The sequence below is a fragment of the Bombus bifarius genome, unplaced genomic scaffold (assembly GCF_011952205.1).
Source record: "Bombus bifarius isolate JDL3187 unplaced genomic scaffold, Bbif_JDL3187 scf7180000007977, whole genome shotgun sequence".
NCBI classification, from domain to species: Eukaryota; Metazoa; Arthropoda; class Insecta; order Hymenoptera; family Apidae; genus Bombus; species Bombus bifarius.
In genome coordinates this window covers 4,211,206-4,233,716 of record NW_022884362.1, presented here as the reverse complement: position 1 = coordinate 4,233,716, position 22,511 = coordinate 4,211,206, and the positions used below count along the sequence as shown (strand labels likewise).

Here is a 22,511-nt window from a genome sequence, read left to right as displayed (position 1 = left end):
TCAATCCAAAAATAAGATCGTAATAACAAAAGGTATTGCTTGGATGTGTTATCATGAAAAACAAAACAATCAGGAATTCCAGCGTTATTTAATATTTCGCTGAGTCCTGATAAAGCGAACTAAATCTGATGTTTGGAATCAGTCTGTTATCATGTATGAAATACGTGTGTGATATCGTTTTGTGGCACGGTCGGCAAAATATCACGAGGCAGGCCTCAAACGGTGTTTCAAGGCTGTCCTGGCATAGGTACTTATTGTATCAAGTCTCGTTAACGGAGATGTTCATTCACTCGTACTCCCAGATGGCCAGTATAGTTCGTGCAACTCGCGACTATCCGATTGACCCCGTATCACCGTGCAAAGAGGTGTCAGTGAAAAATTGGCGTGCTTCACCATAAAATGTGCTTAAGTCTGTATCATTTAAGTCTGTGTCGCGTAATGAAAACTCCAGCTGTACATCGATACGTGTGATAAGTATGGCAGCGCTCGTTCGTCTTAAACGTGGAAGCGTTCAGTTGAGACATGCGGCGCTGGAAATGAAAGGTGAGAGAAAATTCTTCTTCCACGTGGATATTTTTATTTATTCGTTTCGCGCCTGAATGATTCGATCGGTAATTCTACGCTTCGATAAATTACTGTAACAAATCACTATCCAACTAAACGATAAATATATTTGTTATGGGGTAGAACTGGTGTTACGTTTGAATGTATTAAGCGTCTACCTTATAAAGATACTAAAAGACGATATCGATATATACCTAATCAAGTTGCATACAAGTAGTAAAATCGATATAAACACTGTATTGTATAATCTACAATCTATAGATTGATTTTGTAAAATTTTGGTAATTGCCACTTATCACCTGTCTGATTGAGATTTAGAAACTTATCAGTATGTATCACAGACGATAGGATGAATAACACGATAGCTTATCAACCGTAGCACAATTGTTATTATATAATTAATTCCCCTTCCTTGCTCAATGTATATACCCAGAATTTCCTACTCTACTTTAAAACTACTTTGTAACTTTACCATTACGCGAAAGCAAACATGCCATAAAATAAATCGTGTAAGGAGTAGATGAAGATGGGAAATGAATAAAAATTTTCTTATCGCCAAGTTATTTTAAATATCATTATTTGTGCTGCGTTTAGAGGAAACCAAAGTCGAGGTCTCTTATACTGCGCGGGGATAGGAAAGAGATAATAGGAGTAGAAGGAATGATAAAAGTAGTATGTAGTCGTTGATTTTGCTCCTTTCGAGTTTTGTGAAATGGCAGACTTCGTCAAAAGAGGTAGCGTGCAACTGGTGAAACAAAGCAGTGTTCAAATAAAACAAGCCGCAAAAGAAGTTCGAGGTTCGTTCAACTAAATATGAAACAAGCAACATATTTTTAGTAAAACAAGCAGTATAATAAGATAAGCAAGCGATTGAGAGTACCTTGCGTTATTATTTTGTGCAGTTACATTGTGTTTCTATTTCGTGCAGTTACGTAGCATTATTATTTCGTGCAATTACGTTGCATTACTATCTTGTGCAGTTACGTCGCACGTGATACCTTTCTTTAATAGTAATGAACGTTGTTTAACATAACACAATAAGTTTAAAATATTTGTTACTACAGAAATAAATGTTTTGATATCCAATTTGATCGGTAAATAACATAACACATTGGAGCAGAAAAAGATTAAATGTTTATTATACCTTTTTATTTCGTTCATTAAGTTCATCGTATACAAAGTGTCTGGAGATCCATTTAACCACACATAATCAAGTGCACGCGTACTCGGAGGCAATTTAAAGTTGATTTTTTCAAAAACAAAGTCTCCAATGAAACAAATTTATTGCTTATTCTCGACTTATTTTCTCATGTAAAATCACTCCCTCCAGTTATATCATCAATACCGGGACATCCTGTATGTATGGATTTATTATAATATAATCTTCAAGATATTTGTGACCAATATTGGTAAATATATATCTACATATCGTAATATATGCAATTGGGATATTTCCTTAACTTTGAATTAAAGGTAGAAACTACGAAATCTACTGTTTAATCATCTTATCAAAATCAAACAATATTCTATTAAAGATGATGTATAGTGTCGCCGATAATGTATGTATACAATGCACATAATTGCTTGCCCATTGTCGCCTGATAGTACGATAACAAAAAGTTCAAATATTAATTTAAAAACAAAAATTATTCGAACAAATCAAATCTGTATATAACACCCATCGTGCAGAACTTTATATAAATATCTGCAAATATAATACCTTTGGATAATTGCTAATGATAATTCTATACATGGAATGGATGAAATATTAATATTATTGTTTAATATTTATGTTAATAATTATATTAATAATTAGCGGCTGTACGAGCGCGACACATCGTTGCTGCGCTCGTTGCAGTAGGATTTGCACTTTGTGGTTCAGTGGAAGTGAGTTCTTCGGTCGCATTGCTCGCCAATCAGAAAGACAATCATGCCATCATCGACACATCGTGGCATTGCGAGATGCTGGTCAACATCAGTAGTCGTAATCGTACCGAAGACTTTGAAGTTATACTCATGGAGGTAAATACGACATGATATTAAAAATGTATATGCTCTGAATGTTTCTGAAATCTGTCAAACGAATATTGTAAGTAAATTACGAAAATTTGTGCATTCATAGGAAATTACAATTATATTTATAGTTACCACCGGAAGAACGTGCAGAATCCATAATGAGGGAAGCGTTCCTATGGGGTCAAGTGGCTGGCCCAATTTTAGGGGGGTGTTTAGTATGGGGCAGATCAGGCCCATCTATGGTGTTTTCGCGTGCAGTTCTTAGTGCTTGTCTGGCGTCTTTATTGGTACCAGCTGCATGGAGGGGTCCGTCTCACGTAGCACTTCGTCTCTTTCAGGGATTATGCACAGTAAGAATTAAATACCATAGTACATATTACTTTAAGGAGCACGATAAAATTATGAATTGTCAATTTTAGAAAAATATGTTTTGAAATTTCATTAAAAGCTTGTTACTTTACCATATATTCGATTCGTTTATGATTAATAGAAGTAGAATTTTTGAATTCCAGTAATTACGAATTAAAGACTACAATTTATAAATTCTTTATATTAAAATTGTCTGTATAACGTTAATTATTCTATTTCTATATATTAACTTTATTAACTAACTAAATTCTCCGTAAAGACTGATAACAATATCGTATCATTTTAGGAATAGTTAAATATTTTTTGAAAGGAATATTAACATTCAATACTTTCTTTCCTTCTATTGTTTTTAGTATTTTCTAAATAATTACGTAGCATTAATACGATAATTTTAAAGTTATATATCTGGAAAATACAAGCGTCACTGATGGAACAATGATATTATTTAATACGTCATAGAAATTATTACATCATTCCTCATTTATAGGGGGCAACTATGCCTGCTGCTCACATGCTTGCTATGACCTGGTTTAAGAGCACTCATAGAAGTTGGTACTTCAGTTGCTACGCTGGTAAATTTTTAATGTTGTACTACCAATATGTGAACAATAATTTGATTGAAGATATTAATGAAAAATGAAGAAAGAATGATTAAGAGATGTAATAATAAATTATTCAACAGCGGTCAGCGTTGGATACTGTCTCACAGGATGGTTAGGTACAGCTGTTGTTCGATGTCTTGGCCGAGATTCACTTTGTTATGGTCTCGTTTGCATTGCTCTGTGTTGGTACTTCGCTTTTGGTCGATTTGTCAAAGATTCGCCGAAATCTTATCAGCACGATACAAATGTAAGATCATAGTCGCTTTTAAAAAATTTTACTAACTATAAAATTCATTTATTTTAGATTAATAATACAAGCTGTACAATTTTCTCCTTCTATATATAATCATCTGTATTTCGAATGATATTTAATCTTATAATCACCAAGCTCCATTTGAATATTCGTAATATTTATTAAATTGTTTCATATTTTTATAACCAATAGTATATCTGTATTTCTAACATAATACACACTAGTATTACATGAAATTTTAATATAGAACTGTCTTGTGTGCTAAAATTGAAAGAATGAAATGGCATAAATTTTTAATCCCCCTTGACATGCAACCGCAAAGAGATAAAATTCTTGTTTGATTAATGACATTTGGGGTTTCTTCCTATATCAAATTTTTTTTCTTATCATCGTTATTGTATAACCTAATGTACATGAAATTTCTTCCACTGGTTTTGGCAATCCTTTATTCAGGTCATTATTACGACATGAACCATACAGAGAAAGGCTAATGTTCTATGAATTATGCGATATTACAATGGTGCAATCGCAATACCATTGTTTTAAAAGATTAATGAGGCGTCACATAAAGTTAATTATTTCCGTGCTAAATATTGAATATACCGCGTCGTTATTTTTATGAGTCTTTTTACTGCCAAAACTCGCTTAACAGCAAGTACAAATGATTTCAGTTTTATTAACATAATTAACATGATTATCCTGTTTTATTAAAGAGATAAAAGTTTTTGTGTGACACATTTCTACTTACAACAAATTATTTATAAGAAATTTATACAGGAACACATATTGTTTGCTTTTGTAATTTAATTCCCAACAAAAAATATTTAAAGTTTGGATAATAAGAAATTGATTGTACATATAGACACATATATTCTATATACAATCAGTTGTTTATATAAAAACTGGTTCTAGATTATAGAATGTTATTGAATTGTAATTAAATCATTTAATGATGAAGTAGTAACGAAAATGAAAAATGATAATGGACTAAAACATAAAATTAATAATAAAATAGGCTGCTGTGATACCATGGGGAAAATTACTACGATCAGTTCCCGTTTGGGCATCTGCTGTAGCAACAATGGGAAATCAATGGGGCGATGCAACGCTTGCCCTTGGTATGACAAAGTATCTAAAACTTATTTATGGATTCTCAACAGCTAATGTAAGTATTCTATCTTATATTTATTAATCTTATACATATTATCTATCTTATTGTTATTATATATAGTTGTACTTGGTAATGAGTTAAATATTTTGATTTTTGTATTTTAGTTCATTGCTTTTTCCATCAATCCTGATATACTTTTTTGTGACTTCCATTTTATTGTATCAAGAAGAAGTATAAAATTTTTTTAAAACGATTATGAACAACAAAAAATTGTCTTATTTTTAATAAATACTTTGATTTATTTATTTACTTACATGTTAGAGGTACATGTTAGAAACCGTATAAAGAAAATATAAATTAAATCCTAATAATACTCGTATAGTTTGTGCAGATAAATTATTAATACTAAAAATTAATCTTTGGAAACTTTTAATTAACTTTCAATGGTTCCAGGATTCTGTTCTAACAACGTTACCACACATTGGTCATTTCATGGCTGCGTTAACATGCGGTCTTCTTGTAGATCACGTTCGCGAATCAAAAATAGTTTCGACAACCACAGCTAGAAAGTTGGTCGTATATACCGGTATGTATGTCATTAAAAAGAAAAGTTTATGGCTATATTTTTTAATTCTATCAAATTGTGTACTTTATCCTATCAAGAAGGAGATCTATTAAATGGAGTAACTTAATTTGTAATTTGATTACAGCTCATTTTATTCCCGCTGCCCTACTTTTTGTCGCTGGTTATGCCGGTTGTCAAGCATTAGGGGCAGCTTGGTTAGGCATAGCTGCTCTTCTTGTCTCTGGAACTGCACCAGCAGGTGCTTTAGCAGCTATAGCAGATCTTGCACCTGTAGAATCTCCAGCTTGCGCAGCGGCTGCGTGTGCATTGTGCTCGACTCTAGGCGCAGCAGGACTGTTGGCTGCCAATTACTTTGTCACTCAGGCCCTTCATGGCTCTGCAAGTTTAATTTTTTGTTTTAATCTCTGCAAGAAAAGATATATATCATCCCATTTAAAAAAAGCATCGATCATCTAAATTTTAATTTTTCTATCGAGTCTTAATAAAGTAATTTCATGTGTCTTTCGATGAAATGGCATACGTTTGTCTTAAGGCATTTTTACAATTATCAGAAATTAGAATAAATATAATACACCCAAGTAGATATTTCAATTAAATGTAACTTCTTTGCAGACACTTTAATTTCTATTTTAACGTCAGTGTCTTGCCATAAATATAAACGTTTAACGATATCTCTAACCATAAGAGGAACATCACAGGAAACATTAAGTCTTTTACATTCGTTCGTGAAATCGTACTAATAATTTTAACGATCTCCGAATTCTAACTTCCTCATACTTCTTTATGACTTATTAACTGTCACTTAGAAAATATCCAACAATTAAAATTCTGTTACACTTCACTTTCTTTCAACTATAAATCAGTAATAGTTGACCACTTACTGGCATATTTTACAGTTCTCCTATAATGAACAACAAAATTTTTATTTCAGATCGCTGGTTCGTGGCGGCTGGTCTTCGGTGTCGCTTCCGTCGTTCTGTTAACAACTGCTGCGGTTTTCTTAGCACTTGGAAAAGGCGTGCCACAACCGTGGATTCCTTCTGTAGCTCGGCCGCGAAGTCACGATGCAATTTACGAGCAAGACGCTTTGGAACTTGATTACGAGGATGTTGCTGTGCAGACCGAGCCTTTCAGTCCTTATCCACTTGAGGAAGACACCGAAAGCGCGAAAAACGTGCCTCGTTCTGCCTCAGTCCACTCGAAAGTTTCCCTGTCATCTAGTTAATTTGTTAACCAGATCATTTCTCAACCCTTGAACAGCGAATGTTTCAAGAGTACGGCTGGTCTCTTGGGTTTTGAATCAAAGCTTTGATGTAAACACCATGGAAGAGAACATTTTATATAGAGATTAGATGTTATTATTTTTCCGAACTACATTTTTTATTGATACCGAGGTCTGTGACATAATTTATTCGTCTGAAAGTATATGGTATTTTTTATTATAACTCGTTACAACGGATACATAAAACAGTTTGGACAGTTTCAGTCCATGCAAGTGTGAGCATGGTTTAACTGATTCTTAAGAGAAATGATACAGTGGATTAGGACACCTATAAGTAGAAAAGTTATGCCGATTACAATGATGTTCTATAATTTGAATTTATAATTAATTAGGAAAATTATAATTAAGAAATTATGCCAGTTGGCATGCTATATTCACGATCATGTATGGAGAATTTGATATTTATTTAGTATTTTTAAGTGTTTTACGTCCGTACCTAAGGACCTTTCTTGATTGCAGCTTGTAAACTTGTACAGAATGTTGAACAACTATTAGTAATTTTAAGATAAATGTTACTAAGAAATGTATATAGCATGTAAACAAGTTGTATATTTTTTAAGTTACTTGGAATTATGGATTAATGTTATTAAGATTTGTAACGTTTGATGAAATAGGAATATAATTTACCGTTAAAGACAGTTCAATTGTAAATTAATTTATTGGGAAAATATTGTATATTATGTTCCTTTTTATTTTATAGTTCTTGTATCTTCATTCCCCTATTTAAGATACTGATCTTATTAACGTTATCCTGACGTTAAAATTTTTAGTAGATTCGATTTTGATTTATTTTTACGAATAATAATTAATGTTTTCAAGATAAATCACATTATTAATTCATTAAGTTTCCCTATTGTTAAAATAAGTTTTGTAGATGTTTTTGTGTGTGCGTCACACACAATTTGATAACTCTAAGTAAGTCACTTAGGACTATTACATTAAATTGAATATTTAATAAATGTTACGTCACATTGTTTGTTCTTAATTTATTTAACTATTCGTAAACAACTTGGCACTACTTTATCGATTACTTTGATATTTTAAAAAATTCATATATTAATATTTTATTCTAACATAGTATTTAATCGTTCAATACAAATTACAAAATCTTATGGATCTTAGAAAGAAACTTAATAGAAAACAAATTTCAGGTATCATATTTCCACAATGCTTTAATATTGAACAAATCAGACAATTCACAGATATCCTTTCAATTAACTGTATTTGACTTTTCGTTTCTGTGATTTGTTTTTACATTACTGCGATAAGTTCTAGTATGTACGTAAAACGTCAAAAGTAAAATCCTTCGTAGAGTATGGCTCGTACACTCTCTCTTGATATTTTATTACACGATTGTTAGCTGAACTCGAGGACTTATCAAGATCGTATCTGATCCCTGCGAATTCTCCTTTCTTCTTCTTTGTCCCGTATTCCTTTGCTGATCGTGCAGACATCTGTGTATCGTATATACATGCATGGCAAGACAATGAACTACCCTATCCATTGCAACTTTCCATCACCAGTGAAGAGGAAAGTCGATGAAAGGAACGGTCGGTCTAATTAGACGGTTTTAAGAAACGAGCTGTTCCTACGTGATCTGTGCTAAACCGTACACGCGCTATTGGCACTGTTCACAGGATACCGGAAGTTGCAGCTTACAAAGCATAGGAACACCGTCCAGTTGGCGAATATTTCTGTCTCTTAACGACAACCTTTCACGTGTGCATCCGGTTGCCACGCCGCAGAAAAATCGAAAGGTTGCCTGCAGCCGCATGAAAAAAATTCTTTCCTCTATTACACACTGCTAAACTATTCGTTTCCGTTCTATTTCTGAATAAATGGCCCGTTATTGTAATCATGGCTGTAACAATTTTACGATATTTGTCGAATGCCCGCGAACGTTCGAGAGTAATGAAGTGAAACTTTTCCGAGTTCATGCATGGGTACGTTTGTTAAGAATATCTCTGTAACGAAGAAAGTCTTTGATGTACATGTGTTCGTGCTTTTCAATGCCAAAGTAATGATTGTTAATAAGTCGAAAGTTGCTTCCAATCGTAATGTGTTATTATTGTTTTAATAAAAGTATTAAAAGTGGTAGTTGTAGAAATTGAATTCAAACGTCAATAACACTTTTATACATAGTAAATGAAATTATATGTATGACTATAACTGGAAATTACATTTTTGTCTTAAACGAGAAAGTGTTGTTAAAGAGAAGGCATGCTTGAAGAGTAAAGGAAAGACTCATGAAACGTTCAGTTTGAGTAATTTTATGGTAATTACAAAATTCTTAATTTTTTAAATCTAATTATTGGTTTATCTCGATGTCTAATTTCATATCTAGTATTCATCTCAGAAACGATACTATTCGCCAACGTGTTTCTCTATCAAAATATTAAAAATTTTGCTTATTATTAATTTGATTTTTAGTATGCATCGTAAGAATATTAATAATTTTATTAAGTATTTTATTTAATTTCTAACAGCTTTTTAAATACCTTTATTTTTCTGCAGATAACTGCGATAAAATGACAATCTCACTCGTTTTAAAAGATTCACTTGTTTACAAATATTTATAGCAAAAATCATTGTTATAAAATTAATAAACCCCTTTGCAATTTTCATATTATATCACAATTTACCACACGATATTCCTTTTAGAAGATTGAACTTTTGCTGCCACTCTTACCCTAAACGGAGATCATTTCATCAACTTCTAGAGAGGAATTTTTTCCATACACTGAAACTTTCCCGGAGCTGTAACATGTCTCCATCCGGAGATTTGGTAAGAAGCAAGAGAGTACAGAGTACGTGGAAACTACGTGTAAAATCCCATGATGTACACCCCCGTCGTGTGGCCATCGTACCAGCAATGCGACCGTCTAACAAATACTAGTTCTCGTATCCGACAGCAAAGTGTCGCAATCCGTGATGCTAATTACCAACAGGTAGACACGTTATTATTCTTTCCTGGTGCGCTGGCTCTCAGAGGCTTGTGAAATGAATTCTCACACCATTCCATCTACCATCTAACTCGTTTTATTTCGATACGTATATTACACTAGCTTTGTATAACATTATATTTACAATACGAAGGCTAAAGGATGATACTGTTTGGTGATTCCTGTACGTTCAATATTATGGTCAATATTGTTAAAATGAATTCTAATATTGAAGAGAATGTTCATTATTTTGATTTATCAATAATTTAATATTACTTGTATCTCAATAGATCATTTTATGTTTTATAAGTACTATTCTAGTTCATATAGTAGTATGTACAAGTATTACAATTTATTGAATTTATATATTTTGAAGCGTTATTGATCACTGAATCATTGATAACTTAAATTTTTAAGTAAAAAACATGCACCATGAGTTTCACGTCATTTTCTTCAATTGGTACACTTTCAAGCAAACATGGAACTAGTATTGTTATTTACATCTGTTTAGTCGCGTACCCCTCGCTTATCCGTGGATAGACATCGAAACTACAATACAATTTTTTAATGAAATTAAAGAAGAGCATTGTAGACAATAGTCAAAAATGATAATTTGATAAAAAGCAAAGCAACGGACTTCCAGGAGATAAATTAAAAGCTAGAATATTTTCTTTGTCTGAATAAAAGGGAAAACTTTTTGAACATCATACACGATATCGAATATAAATCTGTAGCGTTACTAATAAACTCCCAAAATCTTGTAATTTATATCTAATAAATTTACACTCACAGTGATATCGAACGTACGCAATCACCATTGAGCTAAATTAGAATACTTCCTGCTCAGTGCTCTGCTGGTAATGCTACCTGTTCGTCTTTGGAAGGTCTATGCTATAATTCAACGTGACACACAGGGTGAAATGTAGTGAGTATAATGCAAGTATATGCAAGATCAACGTAATCGTCGAGTGTATCGGGCTGACCATATATACGTTCGTCTAATTGCATTAGTGTCGAGGCGACTTAAAAGTAGCGACGATCCGACTCGAAAGGAAATGAGCGTTGCGAGATAGTTGAAAGTTGTCGTGCGGAAAATCATTGGACGAACACACGTGGGACATTTCCCTTTCCGAGAAGTCGATTCGTTTCGCTGACGATTCCAGTTTGTTCCGTGAAAACTGTGTCGCCAGTATTGTGCCTATCGACGTTGTTTTTCCTTTATTCTCACGCTCTTTTGTACACGCTCTTCATTAAAGAAAACGATGATCTCCCACCCAGTTCTGTCGTAGCTATTGTAATTAAGACTGTAACCACTCTTGCTTCAAAATTATTGACCGTTCATTCGAGAAAGGAAGATTAATTGGCGAGGAAGTGGTAACCTTGCAACTTGTCACGCTTCTCCTATTGAATCGGAACGGGTCTGAAATATCATTTCATAAAAAGAACATAAATAGAGTACTAGCAATAAGTTTGAGAACGAATCGAGTATGTAGAAAGTTCTACAGAATTCTTTAATACTATTTCTCTTGTACCATAAGTGTACTATAAATTTAAACTTCTTTTGATTTTATCTCTGCTATTACCATTAGACTGTGGATTTTTGATGCATTCGTGGGAAATTTCAGAATATACAGAAGAAACAGTAATGTGCAAATAATGCATAAGACATTCAAGATAGTATACTGATTCTAATATTTAGTAGACGAAACAAATGTCTGCATAGATTCCATTTCTTCAAATGCGCTCATAAAAATATGAATTTACATGATATCCGCAGCCTAATTATCATTCCATCGCGTCAAAGAAATAAACTTTAGAAAGTTATCAAAAGTATCTAACCGTTACATTTTCTTCTTCATCGCCTCTTTCTCTTCCTCATCTTCGTCAGTGATGATCTGTACACTCCTAACTGGTCCAGTCTTTCTGTACCTCGAAGCTGGCGTCGTGGTCGTCATAACCGGAGAAGAAACCATGGGAGGTCTTTCGGCGTTAATTGCCAGCTGCAACATCCTTAACAACAAAGCTTCTCTGATAGGAGCAGGCAATATTTCCTCTCCGTCATCAGCTACTTCTTGCGTGTAGAACTTTTGCCTATAGACCCTCTTTGTGTATCTTCCATCGCTGTAATCCTCGTACTGTTGAGGTTGATAAACAGGATTCAAAGCCCTGGTATACACAGGCCGTCTAACAGGAACACGATCTCCATATTGAAGAGGAATTTGCTGATCGTAACCGATATCCGGTCGTGGTGCGGTAGATTGATAGCCTGGCTGATAAGAAGGATACGGCTGTTGATCGTACAAGGCGTCTTCTAAGTAGCTTTTCGGATAAGAAAGAGCTTGGACGCCGTACTGACTGACGAGCAATCTTCTTAACAATAATTGGAAGTCGCGTCTGCTTAGAGGTGTATTAATTGGATTTGGAGGTTCTGGAGGTAGAGCGATGGTACTGCCTCTGTAAGAATATTCAGGAGTCGTTTGGTACTCTCTTTCATCCATTGCGTGAGTGATCGCAGGCGCAACGGGTCTCAAAACGGGCCTGGGTCTTGGTTCAGGTTCTTGAAAGATTACAGGCCGTGGAAAAGGTCTTGGACGCATGTATCCTGGCGCCATAGCGACTCTCGGCTCTTCCTCTTGCTCTGGAAGAGGATTCTCCGTCAGGTAATGAATATTTGCATCCGTGGTTGTCGAGTAAAGCGGCTGTTGGCTCGGAAGAGGGCGTAATAAAATCCTGTTGATAGAAAGTGGTCTGTAAGCGGGGTCTTCTTCGATGTTCTGTTGAGAAGGAACTAGGATTCTTCCTCCTGGTAGTTCACGTAGAAATTGTTCAGGCTGTTGTCTAACAAATATAGGTTCGGTACTTTGTCGTAGATATTCGCGGTTTTCGGGCACTCGCGCTGGGCCTCGAATCAAAACCGGTTGAGGCTGAGTACGTTCCTCTTGAGGCGCCTTCGTCTCAGCTTCGTAAACTCTGGTATTATCGTATTTTACGTTTACGTTTTCGAACCTCGATGGCGCAAGGTTCTCCCGATTAACGTAAACTTTTGGTCTGTCGATTCGATTAGGTGAAACGCGTTGCAGAACCCTTGGTGGCGTAGTTGTGGTGAACAAAGGTCGAGTCGTGGACAAAGATCCGCCATAAACGTCGGAATGGTCGTCGCTACTGCCTTCTACGATCGGGTTAGGTTTCGTAGTCTCTTCTTGCAACTGTCTTCTTAAATTATTTCCACTCGTTACTTTACCATCGTCTTCCTTTTCTACGAAGTCGTCAGATATCGGTCGAAGATTTTGCTCGACCGGTCGTTTAGCGAAAATGATTTTTCTATACGTGGAAGTCTTGTCCTCTGTACTTGGTCGATTTATCTGTGAATCTTCGTCCTCTGTGATTTCTTCTTCTATTACCAATGGCCTTTGTTGGCCATTGATCACGAAACGCGGTCTACTTTTTCCGGTTCCTTTTAAATAATGGCCAAATATAGTCTTCGGTTGTTCCGTAGTGGTTGTAGTTGTAGTTGTTGAGGTCGTCGTTGTTTTCCTATTTCGCGGTATCGACTGAACCACCGATGATTTTGTGGACGCCTCGGTAGACGAAGGATAAACGACGCTTGGCTTCTTGGTTGTGGTGGTGCGATTTATACGCGGAATGCTCTGTACGACGGACACGTGTTCCTGCAATGGCGACACGGTGGTTGCTTTAAATCCTGTTCCGTTAGAGGAAGAGTACGACACCCTTTTTATTTCGCCGTCCGCGTCGACGAAACCGAACGTACCCTTGATGTTGCCTAGAACGTCACGACTCTCGACCTGACAATAATTTCTTGCGTTCAGAAAAATTACCGTTGATTGAAGTTTTTTTGGAAATATTTTACAAGTAAAAGTTAAAAAGAATTTTCGAATATTATATTATATTATTTGATTTTTTTTTATATTTGTTCTATTATAACTAGATTTCTCCCTTTTTTTAAATATCATAGTATAATATAAAATAATTAGCATTACTTCAAATTATCAATGTACATCATGCATTTTCAAGTTTTCTGTTTAATACATCTAACCTATTCTATTTACTGCATTACCAATGTTTCAAGAGAATTCTATAAATAAAGTATTGAAATTATTCAAAGAAACTATATTCTTTACGTCCGGCAATTAGAAAATAAATGCTATTCGTATTGAAGATTTAACGATGTATAATAATTTGCTTGTGTAAACGCTATATCTTCTTTCCAGTGAAGTACTTAAGATACGGGACGCGTAACATACAACGATAAATTGTTTGTACAAGTATTAAGAACGCAGAACGCCCATTACATGCCTTTCGCATTAAACGGTGCAATAGCTATTACATACATCTTACCTTGAAGGATCCGTCACCTGCTTCGTAACCATACGTGTAAGAACCGTCTTCATTCACTTTTCTGATCTGTTTCAAGATCGCTACCTGCTGATCGTGATGTGTCTCAGATGTTTGCTGATCCGTGACGTTCGAGCAGCCTGCGGTAGCCAGACAGAAAATTGCCATCAGAAATGGCGTCATCTTAACGGCAGGAGGTGATGATCTCTACAGGCAGAGAGTTAAAGATGATTAATTAGTTGAATATTTTATATTAACGTATTCACTATTAACTTATTTCAAACCGAAGCGCATATTGTTACGTGTGAGAAATAAATATATTCTGATATTAAAAAATATTAAAAATTGACGATTTATTAGAAGCATTAGATTATACTTAAGTACAATTAAAGAGTTCTAATTGTTTTATGCACAGCAGCAGGTATTGTCTCAATTACTTGTCGTGCAATTTTAAATGCGTCATTATAATCCGAGATTATCTATTTCATAGAATTTTTAAATTTCTAAAGCAGACTGCGGATGTTTATGCATTTGTAAAACACTGAAAAATGTAAAAATATACAGATTGCATATAAGATACAAAAATATATGAAATATCCACCAAAGAACAAATTTTTATTTAGTTCCTATCTCTTTAGTTGTGTTCATAAATTTGCATAAAAGCAACTGTAAATTGGCCTAACCGTCTGCAGTCTAGTAATTCAGGATAGATAAAAATGAAATCATAAAGTCGCGAAGTTGAACTAGATAAACAATGAATTCACACCAGAACACTTTTCACTGAATGCAAACGCTATAAATGAGATTTATTTAAAGAGATGTCACTTGCGACGAACTATGAAAACTGTGCACTAGATAGTGAAACGATGCACTGCGATATTCACAATCACCGAGAATCCACAATGAATAATATATCCAGGGTTTCGCATCGTAATTAAATTTCGCTGATTTGTAATTAGCGTTGGTAATTGTTCGATAATAATCAATCGATAGCCCGATATAGTGAACACGTTGCCACACTGATCGGCAAGTCGTGAGTGTTTCGAGGAGTAAGTACCTTGTAACTGGAAACCATGTTACCGCAGATGCGGTGAACGTTCTTAATATCGTGTGGGGTGCCGACTGCCGTTATATATAGAGTGGCACAGTATACAACCACCACCCTTTTCACCATAGACTGCTCTCTAGCAACGCATTCAACCTTGATGACCCCTAAACGTTTGTTACGGAAAGGTGTAATATTGAATAACACGCGCTAATCGAGCATTCTTGACTTCGGAATTGGAAATTACGTAACTTTCATTCACTTGGCATTGGGCTCTTACTTTTATATGTAGCTCTATTTAATTGGAGATTAAGAATTGGAAATTCAATCTCTTCACGATTGAATCTTCTGGCTACGAAGAAAATTATTTCTTTATTAATTATTAATAACAAAAGCACACTTTCGGGATGTTTTTGCAAAAAAAAACATAACGATCGGTAAGGTTAATTTTACTATAGATGTTGGTAAAATACGATAAGAACAATAGGAATTTGTAAATTTAATTTCAGTATTAAATATAGGGTTACAATTAACATAAAATTAGAAATAACATTCTAGTGATCTTAAAATCTACTTTTTTCTTTAAAAAATATTTCAACGCCAAATTACATTTTACGATTTACAATTTATTACCTACATTTTCATTTCCCATGTTTTGCATTCAATTAACTTATAGACAGAGCTTATATTTGTTCACACAGTTTAAATCTATTTTCTCCATACCTTCCACTTCTCTGTGCTCTTTCACTTTGTAAACTAACGTCCAATATCTCGTAGCAATAAACGTAGCTTAAATTATTATAAATGTCTCTACAATGGCTTATAAGTTTTCAGAGGCAATTATGTTCATCGTACATAACTCCACCTAAACTTCTCTACTGCTCACCTTGTAAAAATATATCATTCATAAAATCTACAAATATTATTAATAACATTTCAGTGAATCTTCTTCTTTATCATGCATTTCAAATTATTTTAACTGAGGTACTTTTTGGGTAAAAAATACACTTAATACTTACATACATAAAAAATACACTTAACATATATATATTTATCATAGACCTATAACTTTTTTTTCAAAAAGTTTTTTAATCATAAAATCAAACGAAATACGTTTGAATGAGATATTAAAATATCTAATTGGAAAATAAAAACTAAAAATTAGAAAAAGGGGCAAACAACGTAGCTATATCTCAATTGATAGTTATAGTGGCTCTCAGGAGGCTTGCTCCTTTTTATATTTACAAAATAAATAAAAAATTCATGATAATTCTACTGATTTTCTACTAATTCGATCACTTAACTAAAAAATACATTATACGCCTTATTCAGGAATCTCTTTCTATATTAATTATACGTAATGTAACAGAAATTTTCCTAGGAAATAATAAATCTTCGAAGGAAAAGAAGAATGAAACAAAAACTCGTAGGTTCGTGTCGATCACGATGAAAGTGCGCGTAAACCGTCAACGAGAAAGAGCGGAAGTTTCCTAGCAGGTGGTGGTACAGAGACGAAAAGGAAACGGCGACGACAGAATAGAACGCGAAGAACTTTTGGAATCGCGGGGACATGAGTGAAAGCCACGTGGGAGTTCGCGGCCAAGCAAGAACAGCAGTAGACTGTAAAATCTGTAACAATAGTTCCCATAGTGTGCAACACTCGTATTGTGGTATTCGAATTCTATTCTAGACACTCCCACAGGACAATTATTACATCATGCAATTTCCTCCAAGTTTCGTACAGAGTCTCTTTTCTTTTTTGATGCCACCTTGATATGCCACATCGTGGACCTATCGGTTGTATATCTCCATCTTGGCCCCTTGTTGTTCAGTCTCTCGCAGATTGTCATTGTATTTTCCCCGTCGTAGTTCCGAGTCATTGTTATTCGGAATTTTAAGATAGTTGCATTGCTCAACTTCGCATTTGCGATTCTGATGTCTGTAAGTACACATATTTACGCGTAATGTACTGTTACTTGCAAAAATATTAATTGTTCAGTACCCTTTCGTCCTCGGGGCGAAATTTTTACTCTTGTCAATTCTGCATTTCCATTTTACTTGCTAGGATATTCATCTTTGTTTTTGTTTAATTGCTAATGGAGGAAATGACGCTTCAGTTTCACTTTTTGTCTTCCTTTTACATGGAGATATTAATCCTTTCTCGCAATGCCTATGAAATGCCCATGCCTATGAAATCTTTGATCTCCCTTTCTGATCGCTGAGAATGCGAAGATTCGATTCTGATCACATGAAGCAATATTACATTTAAGTTTCATATAAGATGCACCATTGTTACATTATCTTTTTCTGTTACGGAGTAACATGTATGTTTTCTGATACGGAGCGATATTTCTTGATTATTTTGTATAATACTTATTTGGTAATAATTGATGTGAGTTTTAGAACATTCTAAAAATGCCGTTAAACAGTTAGTTTTAAGTTGCTGAAAAATTTGTGTTTGATATTGATATCAATATAATTAATATTCCGTAATCGAAAACATTAGAAGATAAATTCAAGCAGTTGTAAAAATGTTAACGAGCTTGTCAGAATTTTCCTTTTACGTCTATTGTGTATTAACTAGAACTCGAAATTGTACCAGGGTTAATGCCAGTATGACGTTATATAAAAGTACAGTACTTGTTACGAAATTTCGTTGATCGTGTTAATTACAGCACGGTCACTTTAAATGTCAGGAGTGGGAGAATCTGAATCGAGATACACTTAAAGACATGCAATCTAACTTTCCGGAAGAAGTTAGAGTACAGTGTTAATTGTAACGCAACCACAGACCGCACATTGCCGTGAGTATGTTTTGTGGACACGCCTACATCATTACCTGTGAAACAACTGACATTCTTGCTCTAAGAACTGAACAATGGTATTCTGTTTTTAGTGTTTCGTAATACTGAAAATGTATTTCAAATTCTACCGTCTTTTATTCACGTAGGTGATAATTAGAGTAATTTCTTATAGGAAACTTATGAAACAATGATAATGAATAAGAATCCTTTTAACATGGAAATAATTTGCATTTCACAAATTAAAGATACGAAAATTTTGAGAACGATATAATAATAATATAACGTCAGCTATTGATAGAAGAAAAATTGTTAGGTCTATATGTATTTGAATGAAATTATAATTATGTAATTTATTTATGAAGAAAATGATTGTTTATTTTAGATTAACTTTATAATTTCTCGGATAAACAAATTACAATTACAGCCAATAAATATAGGTGAAGTAATATCTCACCCTAGATACATATTTTATCATTCGCAATAGAATATTCAGTACATAAGTAATGACTCATTGATGACATGTAATACCTTGACTATGTTATATTACTGTTTAGACTTAAAAGGACTACTAGCTGGTAATGTGAGCTATTTTCATTTTATGAGAGAAAGATAAAATCTTGTGTAAGTGCTGTATGTATACACATGTATAGGTACGTGAGTTTAAGAACTATATGTTATATATATATAAATTTATAAAATATTTAATAAATAAGATAAAAAATATTTTCTACAAAACGTAAGTATAATATATTTTCGTTTCAAATATATAAATTTATAGTTTTATTTTGTATGATTAAATATTTTGTATGAATAATAACATATATATATTCTTAGTATCTGCAATATATCTAAGTTTTCAAATAATTTTTCAATAATTTGAATCAGAATCATGTTGCATTTAATATTCTTGCCCAGTGCGATTTACTGAATATATTAGAGAAGCTTGACCTTATATGATCCTATTACTGCGAACATTGGCATGTATATGTAATAAAAGTAAAATTTCTTTTTACTTTAAATCATCGTAAATTATCTTCCAAAATATCTTTTTAATTGTGATATACTGTACGTAATGACTCTTTAGAATCTAGAAGGTTACTAACGGCACGTCTAATATATGATTGACGGAAATATATATTAACGCCAACAACACTTGTAACGCTGAATTATGTCAAGTTGTATTTTAAAACCTCTGTCAGACAATCGAGAAGGAAATGGGCATCGTTATTAGGTCGAGTCTAAATGGAACGGAAGAAGTTGCTTGAGATACTGTGTGTCTTTACAAGTTTGTCTTGTGTCGCGTGATAAAGCTCTATATCTCTTTACTGTTTGCGAGCATTCATTACTTTTTTATCTGTTATAGGTATTGAAAGCATAATGAATGATTTATAGTGAGTTGATGTGCATATAAGACATGTATGTACAAGATATGTTTAATATGTATGGTAATATGTATAATAATATGTATAATAATATATGTAATAATGAATAACGGTGAAAATATTCTATCATATAATTCTATCATTATTGGATTATCGTTGTAGAAATATTTCACATTTTATTTAAATATTTAGAAAGACAAGCATAGAAAATATTCTTAAATTTTTGTCGATTTGAAATACTACAAATAAAAAAGAAGCACAGTGCATCTTTTGATTTAATTTTAATCTAAATTTTGGTCTATCTTAACTGCAAATCTTAAGTTCTGAATTTTTTCGGAATTTATTTAAATTTCAAAGTATTAAATTATATGCGCGAAAGTTTTTTCAAATATCACTTTTGTATGAATATAAAATTAATGACAATATTAATTAACTCGATGCTTTATTCTCATTTTTATTCGCTATACATGAATAAATACTATTTTCATTGCAAATCTAGTTGATACTTTACAATTAATTACTTCTATATTTGAATTATATGTATTTGAATATAAACAAAGTCCCGCGCTATTACGCTCGATATATCTCGAATAGTAAACTTGGTTGTGCGTAGTATGTTCCAGTAGTCGTATTCGAATTTGCTTTGAGTGGCGTCCGTCGTAAATGCCGGTATAAATAATTCAGTGTTTTAAGTGATTAAAAAGGATTAAAAGTGCGTAGGTGAATTACATTGAGTCTAATTGAAAGTAAGTAAATACTTTGTGCATGTGACTTCGTTGATTTTATATCTTTCACTATTCTTAGGTTAGAGTTACATGAAATTTACGAGGCGTAGATTATAGATAAATAATCAAACAATCATACAACAGTATGTGAACTCGCATAGTTTTATGCATTTCCTTATGAAATGAATTTGCAATAACGACGCTTCTGAAGGTACGTAATTATTAATTACTTTAGTGAAAATAGAAAATGATAAGCGAAAGAAAATTCTTTGTGTTGCAACAAACATTTGAAAGTACTCATTATTTTTAAACAATCTAATCTGTGTTTTTGTTACCAGGTTCACAGATTTCGTCGTGTTCCTTCGTTGTGTTTCTCACAAATCGTTGCGTGCGTCACTACATTAACTTTGTTTTGGCATTATAATGGTGAGTTCAATTTATACATTTTAAACCATAAGTAAGCATAACGCGCAGATAATATGTTTAATATTGTTTAAAATTTACATGAATCATTACATAAATTACATTTCATTGATACATTTACATTGTTCAAATCGAGTTTAAATGTTCATAATTAACTTATCGTCATCATTACTAAATATTGATATTTATGAATATTTGATCAATGACTATGCTTACTTACTATTATTTTTTCTGCATTTTAACGATAAAATTACACATATTTGTGATCTAAGAAAAATAAATATGCTAAATAGACATATGTCATTCATATATGTCTCTTTATATGTTTGTATCAAATAGAAACAGATGTTAGGTTCTAATGTATATTTGTCTATGATTCTGTGTATTGAAAAGTTCATTTGTGAAGTATGATTTATCATTTTTACATTTTCTGCCTTAGAAAATTGAATCTCGTTTGTGATTGAAACCTGAAAGCGTCGTCAGTGCAGAAAGTAGGAAACAATTTAATTGTTTCGTTAATCTTCCACCGGTAAAACAGTGCTCTATAAAGTTAGTATGCAACTTTTCCTAACATGTTGCGGGTGCGGTAGTTGTAAAATCTTTAATGGGTGATTTTAATCGCACGTATGTATTTGAAATTTTTGTATTTGAAAATTAGAGTATTACAAATAAAAAGGTAAATTGAAATAGTAATATATAACGACAATAGGATATATGTATAATATAATTTAAATAATTGTTTGTTACGTTCACTAGATAACATAATCAAAATATGTCAACTTTCCTATTACATATATTACTATTGTATTAAAATTTTACTAGAGAATTATGTTTCTTTAAATTTATATTAATTCTTTAAAGTGTCACTGTAAAAGGAGGCCATTGAATTCAATTTACCTACACGATTCTTTCACGATAATCTGGAAGAAATATTTATCACTTGCAAAGTTTCACAATTTTGGCTCGTATATAAATCATTCAATCGACTTTCGCAATTGTATTTCAGAATTTAACTTGGAAAACAGTATTGTTACCAACTACTTGCCGTATATAAACTTGGAGCAGTTTGATTTAATACTTTAACCAGATCCTTTCATTTTCAATCACTTTCACTGAAGTAGTTGCATTCAACTTTTACCGCAAAAGCGAATTTATCTACAAAGAGGTACACGTTCCCTACCGTTGGATTGCTATTTCCTGATTATTGTTCGGTTCTTCTAGTCTGTCTTCGTTGTCTTGTACCGTGACTATATTGATTATCAAGCTTGCAAATCACATAAAAGGTTTGTTTATACCTGCCTAACAGAAATTAAATTCATTTTTATGTATTTTAAAGACTATCGATCACGTGTAAACATCAGATCTATTGCGTAAACTGCCTTGCCTACCGCTAAAGTAGAATTTATGGCAATTTATACTTTGAATAATACTATTTAGACACGCAATTGTATTGATAACTATGTATTGCATCATTTCGTTGCACCTCTCAAGATTTTGATCGATCCAATTCCCATTTCGAAAAGGTTGTGCACGTGCTATTTATGAGTAGATCAGTGAAAACGTAGCAATCGGACAGCACACATCTCTGATGATGTAATGATGCTTACACATCAAAAAGACGCTGGCTTCCTTATTTTTCTAATTTCTTTTTACGGAAGAGCCTTACGCGTGCGTTTAACCGCTGTAAAACACCAATAGAAAATAACCTGCTGTCAGTAGCAAACTCATTAGCAAACTCACAGCAATTACATTTACCTATGCGAGATACGAGTGCTAAATACACGTGTAACTTCATTTCTTATTTCTCGACAAGTTATCAGTGTAATTTAATGTACTCAAGCAAAGACATTGTACTGTGTTTTATCTAGAAGGATTTCATGTCCATTTTCACTGAAGTAAAATTTAATCCTTAGGGAATAAGAAAGATTATTCATATGAAAAGTTAATTTTTATTATTAAGTTCTATTACTAAATCCTCTACTAAATGATAGTAAATATAATCCTCTCTGGTATCCATGGATTTATTTTGACAATGTCAAATTTTTATAGTCTTC

The 22,511-nt window shown here is 33.2% G+C and overlaps 2 protein-coding genes across 4 annotated transcripts; one reads left to right on the top strand and one right to left on the bottom strand.

Moving 5' to 3' along the window:
* Positions 1-245: 245 nt before the first annotated feature.
* LOC117204102 (sialin-like) lies at positions 246-7,421 on the top strand. 2 transcript variants are annotated; one of them, XM_033441148.1, is made up of 10 exons: positions 246-543; positions 2,381-2,586; positions 2,709-2,930; positions 3,437-3,521; positions 3,632-3,798; positions 4,820-4,969; positions 5,369-5,501; positions 5,626-5,879; positions 6,433-6,796; positions 6,830-7,421. In XM_033441148.1, the coding sequence occupies exons 1-9, from the start codon at positions 477-479 to the stop codon at positions 6,724-6,726; spliced, it is 1,578 nt and encodes a 525-aa protein (XP_033297039.1). In that variant the 5' UTR covers positions 246-476; the 3' UTR covers positions 6,727-6,796; positions 6,830-7,421. The 2 variants fall into 2 exon arrangements, with proteins under 2 accessions (XP_033297039.1, XP_033297037.1); XM_033441146.1 differs by lacking the exon at positions 246-543 and adding an exon at positions 1,059-1,361.
* A 1,973-nt stretch (positions 7,422-9,394) lies between these two features.
* On the bottom strand, positions 9,395-15,188 carry LOC117204210. 2 transcript variants are annotated; one of them, XM_033441401.1, is made up of 4 exons: positions 15,136-15,188; positions 14,082-14,285; positions 11,565-13,528; positions 9,395-11,145 (listed from the first exon to the last, which is right to left on the bottom strand). In XM_033441401.1, exons 1-3 carry the CDS (start codon positions 15,151-15,153, stop codon positions 11,567-11,569), a joined length of 2,184 nt encoding a protein of 727 aa, XP_033297292.1. In that variant the 5' UTR covers positions 15,154-15,188; the 3' UTR covers positions 9,395-11,145; positions 11,565-11,566. The 2 variants fall into 2 exon arrangements, with proteins under 2 accessions (XP_033297292.1, XP_033297293.1); XM_033441402.1 differs by having other exon boundaries at positions 11,565-13,393.
* Between the last annotated feature and the right edge of the window lie 7,323 nt (positions 15,189-22,511).